The sequence below is a fragment of the Ambystoma mexicanum genome, chromosome 5p (assembly GCF_040938575.1).
Source record: "Ambystoma mexicanum isolate Mex_15411 chromosome 5p, UKY_AmexF1_1, whole genome shotgun sequence".
Lineage (NCBI taxonomy): Eukaryota > Metazoa > Chordata > Amphibia > Caudata > Ambystomatidae > Ambystoma > Ambystoma mexicanum.
The window spans coordinates 1,058,978,617-1,058,996,543 of NC_090930.1; the positions used below are offsets into that span (position 1 = coordinate 1,058,978,617).

General features: G+C 45.0%; 1 protein-coding gene across 3 annotated transcripts in view; it reads left to right on the forward strand.

The window, feature by feature from the left end:
- JARID2 (jumonji and AT-rich interaction domain containing 2) overlaps window positions 1-17,927 on the forward strand; it is a 1,398,385-nt gene that overhangs the window by 755,946 nt on the left and 624,512 nt on the right. For all 3 annotated transcript variants that reach the window (XM_069613558.1, XM_069613560.1, XM_069613559.1), the window contains exon 5: window positions 10,593-10,769. In XM_069613558.1, the coding sequence (XP_069469659.1) occupies window positions 10,593-10,769 (177 nt within the window). The remainder of the gene's footprint in view (window positions 1-10,592; window positions 10,770-17,927) is intronic.

Sequence of the window (17,927 nt, forward strand, 5' to 3'; positions counted from 1 at the left end):
TACAAGACTGAATCGACAGGAATCCGTAGCATGAATGGAGATTAGAACATTTTTAAAAAAAGTATATTTATGCAACAATTTGTTTGGCAGTGCATGCATGAATGTGAAATGAGGGTGCATGTTGGGTGCACATGTGAATGATAGAGCATATTGCTCCTATGCCACGTCCCCTTTCTTCCATACTTTTGGGGCATTTTGTCCTTCGGGATGGGCCAAAACACTTTTTTGTAGCATGAAAAAAAATATGGTCTTTTTTTTGTTGTTGATGCCGGTGCCCTGTGTGGCCTTAGCCCCACCTTCCTGTTCCCCATTCTGAGCCTCGTCCTTCGGTCCGTGCGGTCGGGACCAGGCACGCTGGCAACTGAGGGTATATCTCTTTTTCCTGCATTTTTGATCTTATCCCAATTTTTCTCTACTTCCTGCTGTCTGCCTTTTCCATCTGCCAGATAATAAAGGGTGTGTCATGTGCTGCCCGTGGTTAGCACTGCGTGGTGGCGGATTCCCACAATCTTTGCCTCGAATGTTTGTCTGGATCACCATTGGAGCATGTGCTTATAGGATTCCGTACCTTTGGCACCAACTCCCTACGTGTTAAGCGCTTTGCTAAAAAGAGCTGGTCGGCTATCACTTTCCCCGGCTGGCTCCCTTCTGTGAACAGCCTCCCTCTCCTTCTGCGTCTTGATCAAGACCTCCTTAAGTTCCGAAAAAGCCTCATGACCTTTCTCTTTACCTCTTCCTTCTTCCTTCCCTGCTAATCTTACAGCAGCGCGATAGATTTGCTGGGCCCTTGTGTCCTCAAGGCCTTGACCCTCCCCCCACCAACCACATCTTCATCCCAGCAACTGTCTTCTGCTGCTCTTACTTGTGCTCAACTTACCCATGGGTGGTTGCACTTACGTTCTTCTCCTCTTAGCACTTACCCTGAGCACTTCTCTGAACATCAAAGCACCTTAGCCCTCAACCCTCTGCACTTGCACGTTCTGAACACTCACAAGGTATAGTAGGTTAGTCTCCCCTTTATTCCCATTGTATGTACTATTAATGCAATTATTTGCTGTAATTCATTGTCTACCTTCCCCTGTCCCCACCCTGTTTGCCCTGTGGGCGCTTTGAAACAGTTTGTATAAGTGCCTAATAAGTGACAAAGTACTTTTCAGTGCACCCCCAACAGATGACCTCTCTTCTGGGGCATCTGGTTCAGGTAGCTGTGTTGTTCCTAGTACTACCAGGACTAGTCCTGAAGTACCCAACAAGGGGTCTCGGCTCAAGACCTGAGGGACCTCTGGGTATTCATGCAAAGGGTCTAAAGGTACGAGGGGCAAACCAGAGTTACCCTGATCAGGGACTAAACAAATGTGCTGACAAGGCCAAGGATCCAAAGTATGGGCTAAAATTACTGAAGAATCCTCAGAGGTTCATCGTTCAGACGCTAACCTAGCTACCTGCAGCATAGAGGATCTCCTAGTAGGATCTAGAAAGTCTGGTGATCACCTTAAGACTGGTATTCCTTGTAAGAGGACTAAAAACAAATCCTCCTCAAAGGATTCAACTAAAGCTTTGAATCCTATTGAGAAGCCACAGCTGAAGGTCCTAATTCAGTCTGACAAATCGGGTGACAATTGTAACAAGATAGTGACGCTTTTCACTTCAGCTGAAATCAAAATGGCCCTCCCCACGTGATACAGCAGCAGTAGACATTCCCTTATCTGTGCCTGTCTACCTTCATGGAAAGACAATTAAGGCCGATGTTTAAAGCTTTTTTACAAAGCAATCCTTTTTCCTCGCCAGGGGTCGAGTGGTCGGCGCCCCCAGTAATGTCCTCTCTCTCTCCTTACATCTTCTATTTACTATGTTTGACCCTTGGCTATGGGGAGCCTCATGACAACCCACTTAAGTTGAATCCTGAAGCTAAGCACCAGTTTTTAGACTGACTCGTATCCCTCAACTACGACCAACATCAGAAGATGTGCTTTTTGGTTAATTTCGAACTTTAATGCGTTCCGACCAGATGAAGGCCTACTTCAGATACCTTTTTAGGGGGCTAATCCCTCAACCTCAGGATCCCTCTGGACCTCCTGAAACTTTTCCAGCTCCACCAAAAAACAGAAGTGTCCTTCGGAACCTCAAGGGCCCGGGCCCCAACCTCCAGTTCCGGTGCCTACAGAACCGTCTGAGGTCCCTTCAGAAAGGACAGATTAAGAGATGTAGCAAGATGAACCTTCATTATAAGTACACGCATTCCACACACAGTTATGGCTTTTATGGGCTCCTTACACATTCCCTGCCCAGAAACTCCACCTATGGAAACAGGAGTATTGGCAGGAGTCTTATTGTGAAAAGCATCCAAACTGTTAGGTCTTGGGCTTCAAAACAATTTCTGAAGAAAATAACGTATTCTGTTTCACATAAACCAAAAAATGTATGAACTTTCCAGACTGAGGGTTATAGCGGCTGCTACACTTTACTCGTACCATCTTCTGCTGCCTGGTAAAAAAAATGTGTTTTCATGTCTGCATTACAAATCAGACAAGCTGGCACTGAAGCTATATTGGCAGCTGCACATTTTAAGGTCTGGCAAGAGCTTTCAGAGTTCAAACTATATATCCCCCCAGATAAAATAGATGATCTTAAAAGTGGTCTTGCTGGCGCAAGATTTGTTGGCAAGTGTCTTAGATTTTGCAGCACACCTTGTTAACTTCGATAATGGATTAGCAATTGTTGTAGATACTTGTTGCTAGGCATGGCAACATTCCACTAAGTTTGAAAGAGGTACAGGAGAGAAGGTTCTGACCTCCCATTTGACGGGAAAGACCTCTTTCGTCATTAAATGGACGTGGCATTAATTCAGAGACCAGTGCATCGACTGCAAAGTCACTGTCAATCTTAGCCAAACCAGCACATCAGAAGTCTTTTTCTCAAAGATTCCATTTTCGTTCCCACACCTCTGTGGTATTTTGTCTATTACAGGAAAGAAAATCCTGGCAAACAGGCCGTTGGTGCAGTACTCATTGAAGAAAACAGCAGAATACATCAGGAAGAGGATTCTTCTCTACTATTCAGCAGAAACATCCTCCCCTTCCGTGATGGTGATGATTGGTCCCAGGGAACTCCAGTGGCAGGACCACCTTTTACACCCTCTGGAAACACAGAGGTCCATCGCTTTAGATTCATGAGTCGCTGAAAGGACCATTGATTCTAATGTGAGGGTCCTCCAGGTTTCCACAAGGTGGGAAAGGTCTAAGAGTCCATGTGTATCCATACTTGGATGATTGGCTCCTGAGATGCAGTGTTTAGCTGGATACAATCTGAAAATTTGTTGCAATCTTTTATCATCTGGGCATTTCAGTCTCTCAGGATCTGGATGCATAGGATTTCGCTGGAATACAGTACATGCAAGGGTATTCATTACAGCAGAGAGGCGATTAGGCTTAGAAGAGACTTATTCCATCTTTTTTTTTCTAAATCGGCCCTCATAAGTGCTTGGGGTCTTCAAATGTTAATGGGCCTCATGTGATATGGCAATACCATTAGTGAGCCTGAAGATACAAAGAACTCAGATTGATTTGAGACCAGCATGGTATCCAGTGCAACACCGCCAGTGTCAGCTGGTTCCGGTAACTTCAGACCTGAGATGGGACCTGTTGTGATGGTCCTATCTTGGTAATCTGTCAGACGGTGGCTTCTTTGCAGAGAATTCTTCCTCAGATGACTTTCGTTACAGACCCGGGAGGCAACCTTGGGACACCTGCTGGTCTTTCATCTGTGGACACCCCATATTGTGGTAAGTCAGACCCCGGAGATGGCCGAAAGGTCATTTTGCAAGTTAGAACCATATCTATAAAGAGAACCAAAAAGGGTGCTCATCAGGATGTCTAATAAAAAAACTCCATCCTCTCTCCAAACCTAATGTAATCTAAGTGCTGTCCCTTCCACTACAAACGTCTAACATAAACTCAAACAGAAAGGGTCGCATATGGGTTTTTTCTCTCAACCCTGAAAGGGTGTCTGGTTTCGGACTCCTACCTTAGTGTCCCCCCGGATCTCCTAGGCACCGTGCTTGGTGATCCAGTTCAAAGTGTCTCTTTATTCTTACTCTACTCCTCATGGTAGTTGCTTTGTTCCAGTCCGCCACACAAATTTCTCTTTAAGGGCATGTAACTGGTTGCACAGTTCCGTATCTGTTCCCCCGCTTGCCCCATGGTGGTTGGTTTCAGTCCCCCACACAAATTTAGTCTCTCTAAGGCCACATGCCTAGTTGTACAATTCAAACTGTCTGTTACCCTCTTGAAGTATCGATAGTCTCACCTATACTTGAGGTATTTGTTCCTTCTCCCCCTCTTGGGGAATGTCTTCACCCTTTGCTTGGGACCTTACTTCTCACGCGCCGCCTTGGGGTCCTCTATACACATGTCCTCTTGTTCGTGGTACTGTAATCTCTCACCCTGTCTAGGGTTCTTAGGTTTCTGTCTCTCAGCACACTTTGGGCTATGGTGGTGTCTCCTCGCCCTCCTCCCTGGGGCAACTGCGTACCTTGTTTACCGTAGCAGCGTTCCTTGGTAAGGGCGGTCACCTCAGCAGCTGCAGCTCTGTGATCTTGTCTCTCGCTTGGTTTTCCCTGTCAGTTTGGCTTCTCTCATCTCCTTGTTGGTTTGTCAGCGTTGGGTGGAGCGAGCACAGTTTTCCCAGGCCTGGCGTGGTCGGGGCTTCTCTTCACCTATGGCCGGATGGACTGTTCCAAACTGTGTCAGAGAGAGGAGCATTACACAGTCTCCTCTGCTTTTATGCGTCCGCTGCTGTCCATATCTACGAGGACCCCCAATTCAAGAAATGTGCCAAATTGCAGGGGGGGGGGGCGGACACCAAGGTTAAAATGGCTGCAGCAAAATATGCCACGATTAAAGCACGTGAACCAGTTACCATATGAACGTGCTGGAATTAACAGCGATATTTCTGGCACTGAAAGATTTTCAGCTAAACAGTGTTATGCGTTGAAACCGACATTTAAACTGTTTTACATCAACAAGCAGGGCTGCACTAGGTCTCACCTCATTGCCCTGCTAGAGCATTAAATTTGGGAATGTGCAAGGCAGAGAGTGATATGACTTCAGGCATTGTGTTTTCTAGGAATGGAGAACTCGGCAGCGGATTCCTGAGTTATCTGGAGGAGTGCAGATCATGACTGGGAGCTGAACCAAGAGGGTCTGCCCAAATATTCAATGACTGAGAACTTTTCCCAAGTTGACTGATTTTCAGCGGAGTGAAACAAAACGTGTCCTTTATGCCTCGAGAGAGTTGTGGAGTAAACCCTTTAGGAGATGCTCTAGAAATCACCTGGGATGGGATGACTGCACTAGCATTCGCTCTTCTGCCAGTTATCCATCAGGCCTTACTGACACTACGAAAGACAACCAATTGCACTTTGAAATTGCATAGCACTTTGGTGGCCAGCGAGGTACTGGTTCGGTGGCCTGATGAATCTTGCAACTTGTCCACCCATTAGACTTCCAGATCTATATCAGAATAACGGTCTGGTATTACACAACACCTCCCCCCCGAACTCCCCCCCCCTCCCCCCCCCACACAGCCCCCCCGGTTGCTGAATTTTTCTGATGTGGGTGCTGAGATCAGGCCCTTGGGTCAACTTGGTCTATCAGAGTTTATGCTTCATTCCAGCGGACTCTTCAAGGCTCTGTGCAAGAATTAAGTGACTAAGGTTTTGTCACTGGTGTTTAGGAAAATAAACCTCTTATAAGCCACTTGGGTGAAATGCTTTCATTCTTCTCAGAGCATAAAACAGTGTCTAAATTAAATTAAAGTTTTATAAGCAAAAATATCAAGGCAGAACATGAATAACAACATATATTTGCTTGTATCAAGAGAAACCGATATCGACTGGCTTCACATATGGCCAGCATGAAAAACAAATCAAAACAGAAAAAGAAGTAAACTCCCAATTTTGAAATATAGCTTCAAGCTCTACGCGTTTCGGGGAATGACCCCTTCTTCAGGAGCAGAAGATCTGCAAATATAGATATACCATTTTAAAAAACCTCTCACAGTTCACTCAAAATTTCAACTACCTCAACAAATTCTACAAAGGTTGTTCATTAATTGTAATGTCTACACATAAATACACAAAAGTTTATACATAATGTTGTCAAGTGGTTGTATATTCACAGTGGTGCAACTGGTGTGACTCCAAAAATGAAACCTCAAAGTGAATTAAATCCAGACAAAGCATTTCTGCCTTGATATTTTTGCTTATAAAAGTTTAAATTCTATGAAAATTGACTGATTTATTTCAGCTTGTAAGGTGTGCAGGGGATGGGAGTGTCTTTAAATTTAGACACTTTTTGTTTTATGTTTATCACAGGCTCCAGGGCCAGGGCGTGTATTCCTCCCCAGCACCCATCATTAAAATGTATTCCCAAAATGTGTATCTATCCTTTGTGAAAATAGGTGTGCTCCGATTGCCATTTCTTTTTGCATTCATTCTTCTTAGAACAAGCAGCCACAGGAAGTCTGATTCTTGCAGAACTTACCTTTCTGCTCTAGGAAAAGAAGTATTTTTCCTCAGCAAATCCAGCAGTGAAACGCCATTTTGATAGCCTTTGTCATCTTTACCCTCCGTTAAAACTCCTCGCGTCAAATGGGGACTTAACGTGTTTGGCACGTCTCATTGTCACAAGCTGTTTGAGCCTATGGCTAAAGCTGACATTAAACCTTTCTCCTGGACAGTAGCTTTCCTGGTAGTCCACACTTCACGAAGAAGCGTTAGCAAGCCTACAGGCTCTCTGCACTCAAACATTTACTATGTTTCACTAAGATAAGGCAACCCTCCAAACTCGCCCATCCTATTTACCGAAAGTATTTCCCATTAATCAGGACATTTCTTTACTTGTTTTCTTTCCTGAGCCGTGTTCTGACACGGAAAGAGTCTTAAGCAACCTAGATGATAGGAGAGCCGTCAAATCCTTCCTTGATGGAACACGTGATTTTAAAAGTTCTTAAAAACTTTGAGACATATGGCTGAGTAAAGTGCACTGAAGTTTTAAAGGCCGCCATCTCCAAGTGATTTGTATCTTGTAATTTGGAGCAGGGGTGGACTGGGAACCAAAAGAGGCCCTGGAAATAATTTTCAAATCGGCCCCATACTACACATACTACACATACAAGGTGTGTTTGTTGGGCTTTTTTTAAAATATTGTGGTATGGCATCTTTTAATGTGCATCGGGGGGGGCGGGGGGGTAATGGTGGCCTGATTAATGTTTCTGTGGAACTGGCGTACATTTGTGCGGCCAGTCTGGACATATTTTCTGTGGCATGGCATTTTGTCCTGGTAAAGCCAACATGAGTGCGTTCTTACGGTAATATTGGTTCAGCCTTCATGGACATGTATGGGCACAGCCGGCATGAATGTCTTTTATGCTGGCCTATATTGTGGGCAAAGGCATCATGCTCTTGTACACTGTTGACTTGCATCTATTGGATTTGTTCATGTTACCCTAAAACAGATTGCAGTTGCAAACTATGGCTTTTTATCCACTTTTTTGCAGAAAGTGTTCTGAAAATACACAATTTTAACTGAATATTTTAAACATTGTCTCAAGGTGAGGGGCAAGATAATTGCCTGAACCACCTTTGGTTGTTTCAGGCACTCTCACTATGCTCGGTTGCTCCTGCATATTATTGTGAAACATGTACGCCCCTCCAGTTAAAACCATTCACCAGCTGAGCTCTAGTTTGGGAATCTCAATTCCAATGTTTAGACTGTGCACGCCCTTTTCTAGGAGTTTATAAGCTTTAACAAGAGGTTTTGTTTGGGAGTATAAGGCTGTGCTACATACTGCTATGCAATTAATCAAGGGTACCAGATAAAACCTAAGTCCCAAATCCTAAAGCATCTACATTGTAGCCCCTGAAAGCCAAACACAAGTCAGTAAATACTCTCTGCCCTTCATGAACACCACAACAATGCCCAGATAAAAAAGATGTCCCCACAAACCTACAATGGCCAGCCTAGCCTGCAAGTACGTACTTTACAGAATTAGTATAGCCTGTTAACTCATTCTTGGGAGCATCAACCGTCCTCTGGAGTGGCCTCTGGGCCGTCGGACAGAAAGCAAGGTGGTGGCAACTGAAGGGAGAACAGATTTTAACCCCATTAGTATAATTTCAGCACCGAATGTGTGTTTATTTTGGTCAGAGTTTGCATTATGACATGCTGGTCACCCCGCAAAACCAGATACGCTTTGATGACCTCAACATAGGCTTGTAAAGTAGCACATGGCTGCGAAGTGTACATAACTTTCTTATTTACCTCCAGCAGTACAAGAAAGTACTTATCAAACTGTAAACTTCAGGGGCCTTTATTTGTCTTGAACCAAATGCTTGTATATTGTAAATAGCAGCCTACTCGCCTCTGTAGAATTATCTGGGCTGGACTGAAAAGTCATTGCTTGCATGCTTAGATCAGGGTCGTGACCTTGGGGCTTGAGCACTGGCCTCAGAAGAACTCCTGTAGCCAAATTCTTGTGGTTTGGCTCTGGTAGCCAGATTAAGTTCTCTTGCATTACGGAAGCCAAGGATGGCTATATGTGCGTTGTCCCACTATTGATTGGTCGGGTTGAATCCAGTATCTCTTGGATTTCATTTGATCACTTTCGCATGCCAACCAAACACCTACTAAAAGACACAATTCACAGAGCAAACGACATTCCGCTTATAAAGTATTAAATGTAACGCATAGTACTAGCCCTCTCTGCCCAAAAGTGCCATTTGCCAGGTACTGTACATCTAATCTGATGTACATTGCTAATCTGAAATATTAGCAATTTCAGAATGCAATCTCAGTACACTCCTTCACGGTCACTCAGATCTGCCCAAGCACACTGCCTCACGATACCCAGATACAACCTACAGACAGCCAGCGGTGTTAGCTTCCCAGCCCTTGCTGCCAAACTCTGGAACGCACCGCCGCTCCCCATCAGAACTCTTCCATCCCCCTACCTTATTCAAACACAAAGCCAAGCTTTGGCTATCTGCTACATCTGACCTACTGCCATCTCAAGCCACCCGAACCCTCAATACCAACTAGCTGGCTACCACCCTGCCCGCCAGCCTGTTCCGCCTTGCACTTTACTACCTTGTGAATCCAATATGATTTTGTCTGTAACTGTTTTCGTGCTAACTATGTAACTGTCTGTAATTGTATTCATGCTAAATATGTAACTATGTACCTCAAGATATGCGCCAGGTTGCCCTCGGGCCTTGTGTGCTATACAAATAAATAAAATACAAATAGTCCACCATTTATCATGTAACTTTTACCAAATATAAAATCTAATAACATGGATTACTGTTTTCGATATATTTCCAGAGACTGCAACTGCATTCAATTGCTCTAGGGATAGATATTAGTGTGCATACAAGTTTCCTCTCCAGCTAGTACAGTGTCCTCATCAGAGTTAACTCAGTTCCAGGCTAAATGTGCATCTCCTTTCAGCAATCACCTATTCACTAACACAGTAAAACGGCATCCCGCACGTAAAACTGTTAAAATCCAGGGTGTTAAATTGCAAGAAGATGTGGAATATTTAGATCTTGATTGAAGCCTTAGCGATGCTAGTTAACTTGACACTGTTACCAGGAGTTATTGTTTGTTCACCAGGCCAGCTATTGCCAAACAAACAAACCTATGTGATGCGAACTGTGTTTTCTAGATTTGTATAATGGAACATTAAAACACATTTGAAGCAAAATGGGCTTTGCGGAGAATGAGTAGCTGCCAGATAGATATACACGATCTGCTTTTACCTCCTGCTCATCCAATGCTTATTGTGATCCCGGGAAATGTTAAAGTAATAAACCTATTTTTAGAAGAGATGACCATCTGCTTGCATTATGGTATGTAATGTCCTTCTCCTTCAATGCAAAGTACCGTTCATCGTGTATGTTCAACTACAGTCTGCCAAACTCCCATATCATAGGACGTTCTTTAAGACCGTAACAATTGCGGTGAGGCAGTGTACAAATGTCTCATTAAATATTCCAGCCAAACTTTGGGTATAGAGCAAGAGTCCATTGGTTTGTCAAATGCTCGGACATAACCTAAGGAAATTCATCCTTGCAGAAACTGTGGTAAATACTTGTTACTTCCATGGTGTTGTGGAGCAAAATCCGTAATGCAATTCACAGAGGCACTTGATTAACATCGGGTAGCAGTTAGTGCTTGTAGAATCTACATTTATTAGGTAGATTGATCAGGTAGGTCTGGGGATACTTATCTTCTCCTCAACTAAGGATAATTGAGGATTGCGGGTTTAGCCCTTGTGGAGTGGTTTACAGTTTTTCGTATGGATTCAACAAGTCTAATTTAATTAATTTCATTGTTTGTTACGTTTTAAAATATGATTGTTCTGTTGTTAATGGTGTGCAGCTCTTAGTTACGCCTCTGTAATTGTTACGCGTGGTAAAATATATAATTCTGCTCTGTATATTTGTACATCTTTTTGATATTTACCACAAATGATGCTTGCCCTCTGACATAGAGTTGTGCCAATAACACAGCTTCTGATTGCACAATCCTAAGGTTCTCCAGCTTTGCCCAGCTCCATGGCATGTTTTGGAACCTCTCAAGATGAAGAAGAAATGGAAGAGGAGGATGACGAGACTGAAGAAACAAAATCAACCACAACAAATACCCCATCTTCATGCCATTCAACCCCTAGGAAAGCAAAAACACATAAGCAAGTGCTCAACGGACATGGTAAGATAATGCATTTAATTATAATTTATTGTTTTGAAAGAATAAGTCCTGTGTAAGCGAACTTTTCAAGTGTTTAAAGTTGTTTGCATTTGCATTTTGTGACTAATTATGAGCACTAGTCCAAGGTAAAAAAAAACAGTCAATTCCATTGAGGTCTGCTAAAGAAAAGATGTAAACACATACATATTTTCTTAGTTTTTAATATTTGTTTGAATCTACGGATGTTAAATCTGCAAGAAAAGAAACAGTGTCTTTAAAGAATAAAATAAAAAGTCATTGTTTCAGAAATGATCTTAAATGGGAACCTTTGCCTTGTAACCATGTGGCAGATATTTGTCCTAAAGACAAAGCCACCGACGAAATTGTCTGGCGACCCCAGAGCAGGTGTTTCTGTGATGCTGATCTTAAAGCAGTGAATTGGACCATTTTATATACTGCAAGTGCTAATGACTGACCTGCTTCTTAGTACTGATCAATCAAATGGCAAATACATAGAGAGAAGGGTGAAGAATGGTTTCAAGTGCAAAGGTTTTGTTGATTGTGTGTGTTTTCTTTGAATGAAGACGGAAGGTCCATTTGGGGCCCCAAAGATGGGAACCTCTGTGGCACTGGGATGCAAACGGAGACAAGCTCTGCTATAACCTTCTCTCAAGCACCCTCTGGTTAATCTAATGTGGTTAATCTAAATTCCCCCTGAAATGTGTTAACTTTAGTGCTTAGTACCAGACAATCATTTAGATGGAATGTCTGAAGCTGAAAATGGGTTGCTTGGGTATATACCATTGCATGCCTTACAACTTGCAGGTGAGTTCTGTGGAGAAGGGTGATCCTCAACATAACAGACAGTTACCCTGAAAGACACAGGGAGCCCCAGTTTAAAGTGATATGCAGAATTGGTTCCTAGTAACCCAGATCGGCATACTGCCCATCTTAATCTAGATCGCAATTCCCTCTGGCAACTAGAGAAATGGATGCATACTTTATTTTGAATTCCAGCATAACAACTAAGTGCACAATAAACCTCCACCGTGATTAACATTCAAAAATACAAATAAAACCAACAAAGGTTTAAATATTAATATTGCTTCAAATCTATAAACCACACATTAAATTCATCTTGCCACAATTACCCGTAGCCGCACATATGAAATTTAAGGACACAGTCCCATCAGTCTGAGGAGGACCTCACAAATGCAGCTATTTGTGGGGGTGGAAAAGAAGGGCTTGGCCATTAACCCGGGCTCCAACCAGAAACTGCTCAATACTTGACGTCTTGTCCCCTTTCCTCCATCCTTGTGGTCGTCCCCCAACATGGGCACTGTACCGTAACCTTTGGCTGTGAAAAATTGAGCTTCGCCTTACAATTTAGTGTAGTGCGCAGCCTCGATCGTGGGAAAGTCCTGCCCTCCAGCACCTCACCTCCTGTCTTTTCCTGAACGGACGGTGTCGGACCTGGCATCCAGCGCAGAGACTGTTTTAGCTTTCTGCTTGCTACCTGTTTGTTTTTTCAATTCTTATTTCACTCCCTTTCGGTGCCTCATGCGACCATTCCTGGCCTCGGATGCCCATGCACTCAGTCTTAAGTGTCTGGGGCCCGCCCACCGCTGGGACTCATGTTCTGCCTGCAGCGCTTTCATTCACAGTGCATTGAAGAATCGCTTGTCGCAGTGGAGGAGATCTTCCACACTTCTCTCTGCCCGACCTTAAGCACTGCGTCTTCAGGACAAGGTAGGCCCTCTGTTCAGCACGGCTCCACAGCGCAGCGACTCCTTCCCCTGGGTTCCCAAAGATCAGGGTTCCTCGGATTCAGGTTCTGTCAGGCCCAAGGCCCGCTAAGGCTACTGGCTCCCAAGCTGAGGGGCTTTGATGCCCTACCAGGCTCTCCTCGGAAGGGCGATCAAGTTCGTCCTCTTCTACCCCATGGGGGTAAGGGATCATCCAGTGCCATCTCAAAGTGTCTGTCCTCGGCTAGATCCAGCACGGCTACCGGCACAGGTGCTAAGAGGCTCCCAGCCTACCGGAGCTCGCTCAGAGGTTGTGAATCAGGGCGTTGCGACTACTGGCCGGCCAGCTGAGGGCTCATTGCCTACCATAGGGATCTCTGAAGTTGATGCCTCTGCTTCTGGTGCAAGAACAAAGCTGTATCCTCCCGTGTCTGGGGTCTCTCTCGGGTCAGGACCTCCCGCCCAGGCCGTGGTGCAAGGCTTCAAAGTGTCAGAGCAGCACGTGGCAAAGCCTGCCAGGCAGGTACCATCTTGGATCCAGTTCAGGGCCCGCCAGCGCTTTCGCCCATCAAATGGGCTTTGCCAGATGATCCCAGCCCCCTTCCCTCTGGAAGTGGCAGCAGATCTTGTGGTGTAGGTTTTTAGTCCCTTCAGGGCTACATCTACATCACAGCTGTATGGCTACATGCACCAGGCGCCTCAGCACTTTGGCCAGGAGCGGAGGCTCTGATTGTTGTGATAACCTGCACTGGTAAATGGGGAACAGAGGGTTACTTGTCTAGTTGTTTAGGGACCAGTACTTGGGCCTCTTGCGGCCCGATCGTCTGGAATATCCTTGTGAGTGTAATAATGGTCAAATCTTAAATCACTTTGCCGTCCATGTGCTCGCTCTGTCGGGAGCAGTCCGCATGCCAGTAAATACATCTATTCTATCCTCTTCCTGCTTAACCTTTACCAATTAAAAATACAGCAAGACAGGTGCTCGTCCAGGTTTTTGATCTGACACTTTAATTCTGTTTTTTTTTATTTTTTTTAATCCCCTAATTTTACAGGAGTTTTGTCTCTCTGATGCCACCTCTGGCCAATTGCAATACGCCCCAACCCTGCTGTTTCGGATCACACATCTTTTCCTTTTTCTTTCTGATTTGTGCTTCAAATTGGCTTGCTAGTCTATATGAAAGATACCTTCTGGAGGGAATTGTCGATTTTTCAGGCCCTCATAAATATTTGCATGTTTTGCTGTTCTATTTTGCATACATAGTGTGCAGGTTATGTCTTTGGGGGGGGGGTTATCAGCACCTCTTTGGACTATTCTGCGCCCTGCGTGAACGGGTTTTTCTTTTTCTGCCCCGTTGACTACATCACCGCGTGTCATTTCACAACTATTTATAATCACACTTCTCCACAAGGAAAACTTTTTTCTGCAGCCATGAGAAAGAAGAAATGGGGTTTCTGAGACTTTGCTAAGCCCTGAAAGAGAGAGCTGATGGGGCTGGGAGAGAAAAACCTCACTTAACCAGATATGATTAAAGACTGATTAAACTGAGTGTATTTATCACTCGGATAACCAGACATGACCCTTACTGATTATAGTGTTTTTTATGTAACTGACAAATATTTACATCTGACCCCCACCACCTCATCTGGTTCTGCTAAATTTGTAAAAAGATCAGTGCTCTGTGGATTCTACTTCAGATCTGATTAATTTACCCATTCCCCTTCCCTGGGCCCACTATCACTCGATCTCCTGACCCTGGATTGGGAGGGGTTGATTATACACACACCCCTTTCTTTAATCCATCTCATTCACGGATGGTACATAAGGGCTTGAACTATGGCCCTGGTCTCTTGGTGGAGAATACTAACTTTTATTTTTAGGGTGGCTTAGAAAAGAGTCCACAATGTGAAAATAGTCTAGCAATTGGATGGGTTTCTGCCATTGATGACTTGGAAACCAATCTGGTTAAGAATTACCAAAATAATGTGCTCTCATTTATCTTATACTTTGCAAACTCTGCCATTCAGCAGGTGCCATGATCTACCGACCTCTCGGAGGTAGGACACATCTGAAATGCCTCCCTTCATCCTGGCGGTGGGTGGGCACCCCCTTTTGAGGCTAGGGAGGTGAACCCACAAAGCAAAGCCCTCCCTTTGGGTTTGGGAAAGCGAGACCTCACTGGGAGTGAATCCACCCGCTAGGCGACATGGACTCCCATTGCCATGTGGAACTCCCTTTAAAGATAATATCTGCATACATGGGAATTCCGGAAGAAGCGAACAAACAGTTTGTCATCTGAAATTAATCAAATTAATCAGACAAATCAAATGGCAGCGCGCCCATGTGGGGAAAGATCCCTCAATTTTTAAAGACAAAATGAATGAACAATTTATAAAGTATAAACAAAGATGTCTATTTAATTAATGGTCTCTGTGTTCAAGATTCAATCATAAGTAATGACTCATTCAAATAATACAATTTGCCAATATTTGACGTCTTGCATCATATTAGAAAATAAATCACATTCATCAATGCTTATCACCTGAATGTTATCGATCTGTTGATTGAATCTCAATTCATCACATCATCTAATTAACATAAACCAAACAGCTGACAATTCATTGGGTTAAGGAAAACCTCCAAGAATAATCTGAGTCCAATTTGGAAAGACTTTCAAAGATGTTATTGAACAGAGTGTATGTAGTCCTGTTGAAAGCCTTCCTAACACTACACGTTTTGTGTTTGATACACTTCTTTGGGTTCTGTAAACTCAAATCCTATCTGGAAAATAAGGAAACAGGGTTCTTAGATTTCTATGTTCAAGTCAGACTTTTATCACCTACTCTAACATGTAGTTGTGAATAACAACTGTATTTTTAATGAGGCGAGAAACTAGCCTGATGTTCATATGTGGTGCACACTCGATTATGTCTGGTTACACTGGTAAAAAGTAAACTCACATGGGATCTATTATCTGGATGTCCCTCTTGTTCTGGTTACAGTATCAAAGTAACAAAGTAAGATGGCACCATAAGTGTTTAAGTCTGATGAAAGAGAATTCTCTGTAAGGAGTAGAAGTAGTATGCACTTACTTGTAGCATAAATCAATGACATCAACTGTAGTTGTCTGTGTTTACTGGCTGCCGTCTAGCGGTCCCTAGAAATTGAAAAGTAGAATTCACTTGTTAAATAATGCTCCCGTTAGGAACTGACCTCTCTCATTAAACATTGTCTAATATCTTACCTGGCCTTTCACAGTAAGGAAGAAGTTGTAGTAGCGAACTGCGGGTGGGAGTGGTAGCAAACAAGCAGCCTCCCGTCCCGCGATCGCTTTAAGTTGCGGGGAATAACGTGACTCGTGTGCATGCTTGCACAGGCTACTGTGGTCACGTGATCACATCTTGCTGTGTTTCTGAAGGTTCGAGCAAAAAGTGGAGAGAGTCTCATAGTTAACTTCCAATGCATCCATTAACCTGGAAGTGGCCATCTTGAAGGTATTGTTGTTCAAACCTGGCTAATAGACTTTAAAAGTCTATAACAGGGCGCGTGGCCAGGAAGCATGCCATGCGGTCGTGTTTCCCGTAAGCTCTGCTCCGTAACGCCTGAGTCATGTCATTTCAACCGTTTAATTAGAGAGTTTTTTCTGACTCCGGAGGGAAGAAGAAGAGAAGCTGATGCCTTTGATGGGGTGTAGATCTACAAACTCCCTCATATGAACATAATTCGGGACGCCAAAAGTTGCCGGAGAACTGACCGGGACCAACAACAAAATGGCAGCGCGTGCCTAAAACACCCCTGGTAAGAGGAAGGACCGAGCCGTGCAGAGGATGCGACCTGTCGATCCCCATCAACGCCCTAGAAGAACCAATACTGAAGCCTGGGTCCCGAGTTGAATAGGCTCGAAGGAGCGAAACCCAGGGCGCAGTGGCGGAGGAGCGACGAGCGATCAGCGGGGTGAGCGGAACCGAAGCCAGCAGACCCCCGGACCCCCAAAGACATAGCGTAACCCGCCTCCCCCGTTGTCCTCGGCGGCGGAGCTCGGAAGTAATATCGCGCTGGCATCCTGGAGCTACGCTTGTGCGGCAGCCGGAGCCCCGGAGGAGTGCACCGCAGTGAATGGGAGATGTCCGTCCTGGATCTCAGTGCCCAGGAATAGCACAGTGCTGGCCCCTGGAGATCCGCTCAGGGTGACACGAGCGGCGGTACAGGGACCCCGACTGTAGCCGTGGCCGGAACCCGGGAAATCCCCTGAAGGAAATCGAACGCGAGCAGATTACGGGCGGACCGCGAGAAGCCTGTCGCCCTAACATACTGAGGAAACGGCAACCCTCGGCACAGTGGAGACTCGGAATGGGAGAATACCTCCCCGGCACACCATAATTTAAGGGGCAGAAGTGGCCCTTGCGGGGAGAAAACCCCCACCCGAATGCGAGACGCTGAAGGCGAGGCGGAAAATCCAGCGGACATATACATAAGGCCCGGTGAGTGTCTGAATTTGGAGCGGGAGTGGTGTGTTATAGGTGCCAGATCACTATAAGAGGTCCCTGGACTGGGATTGGGATCACATCAGCCCTCCATACATTCAACCCACCGAAACTTCCCCCTACTTCACTGGGCATAAGCACAACGAGCCCCTGCACGCCTCTTACCTTAAACTCCCGGCAGCCGGCATAATCAAGTGGGCGATACCTGCAATATCACCAAGGGATGCCCAAAACAGAGGCGAGAAAGAATGCACGCAGCATTCAGTCCTATCTGACAACACAGCCGGGGAATCCACCCTCCACCCACATTGTCACTGAAATCCTCCCGGCTTCGACCGTTAAACCGACCTCCGAGATGGCAATGTCCAGGGATGAATAAGAGGGCATGTTGAAGTCCTTTAAACATGACATCACTCAGGAGATCAAAAAGGAAATCAAGACCTCCAAGGACTCCCTGGCTCAGTCGCTGGCAGACCTTATGTCCCATTTGGGGGACTTGGAGTCCAGAGTCAACGACCTTGAAAATATAACCTGCGTGCAATCCCATGATAACGAAGCCCTGACGGGAAGAGTAAAGGCCATTGAGGAGCACCTTGAGGATATATGGGCAAAACAGGCCGATCTAGAAAACAGATGGAGACGGAACAACATGCCCCTTCGGGGATTCCCCGGCAGATAGATGATCGAGATCTGGCGGAATATGTAGAAACTATGTTTAGAACCCTCTTGGCACTTCATCCGAATGAAGAGAGAAAATTAGATGGAACCCACCGGGTGTACTCATCAGCTCAAATGAGGAAAAATCTACTCCCAGATGTGCTCACCCGCGTGCACTTCTACCGCCAGAAAGAAGACCTCATGGCGGCAGTCAGGGATGCAGACTCCATAACTTTCCAGGGTGCGAAGATTCAATTCTTTCAGGACTTTGTTCCCTATACTTTGGCGTGCAGAC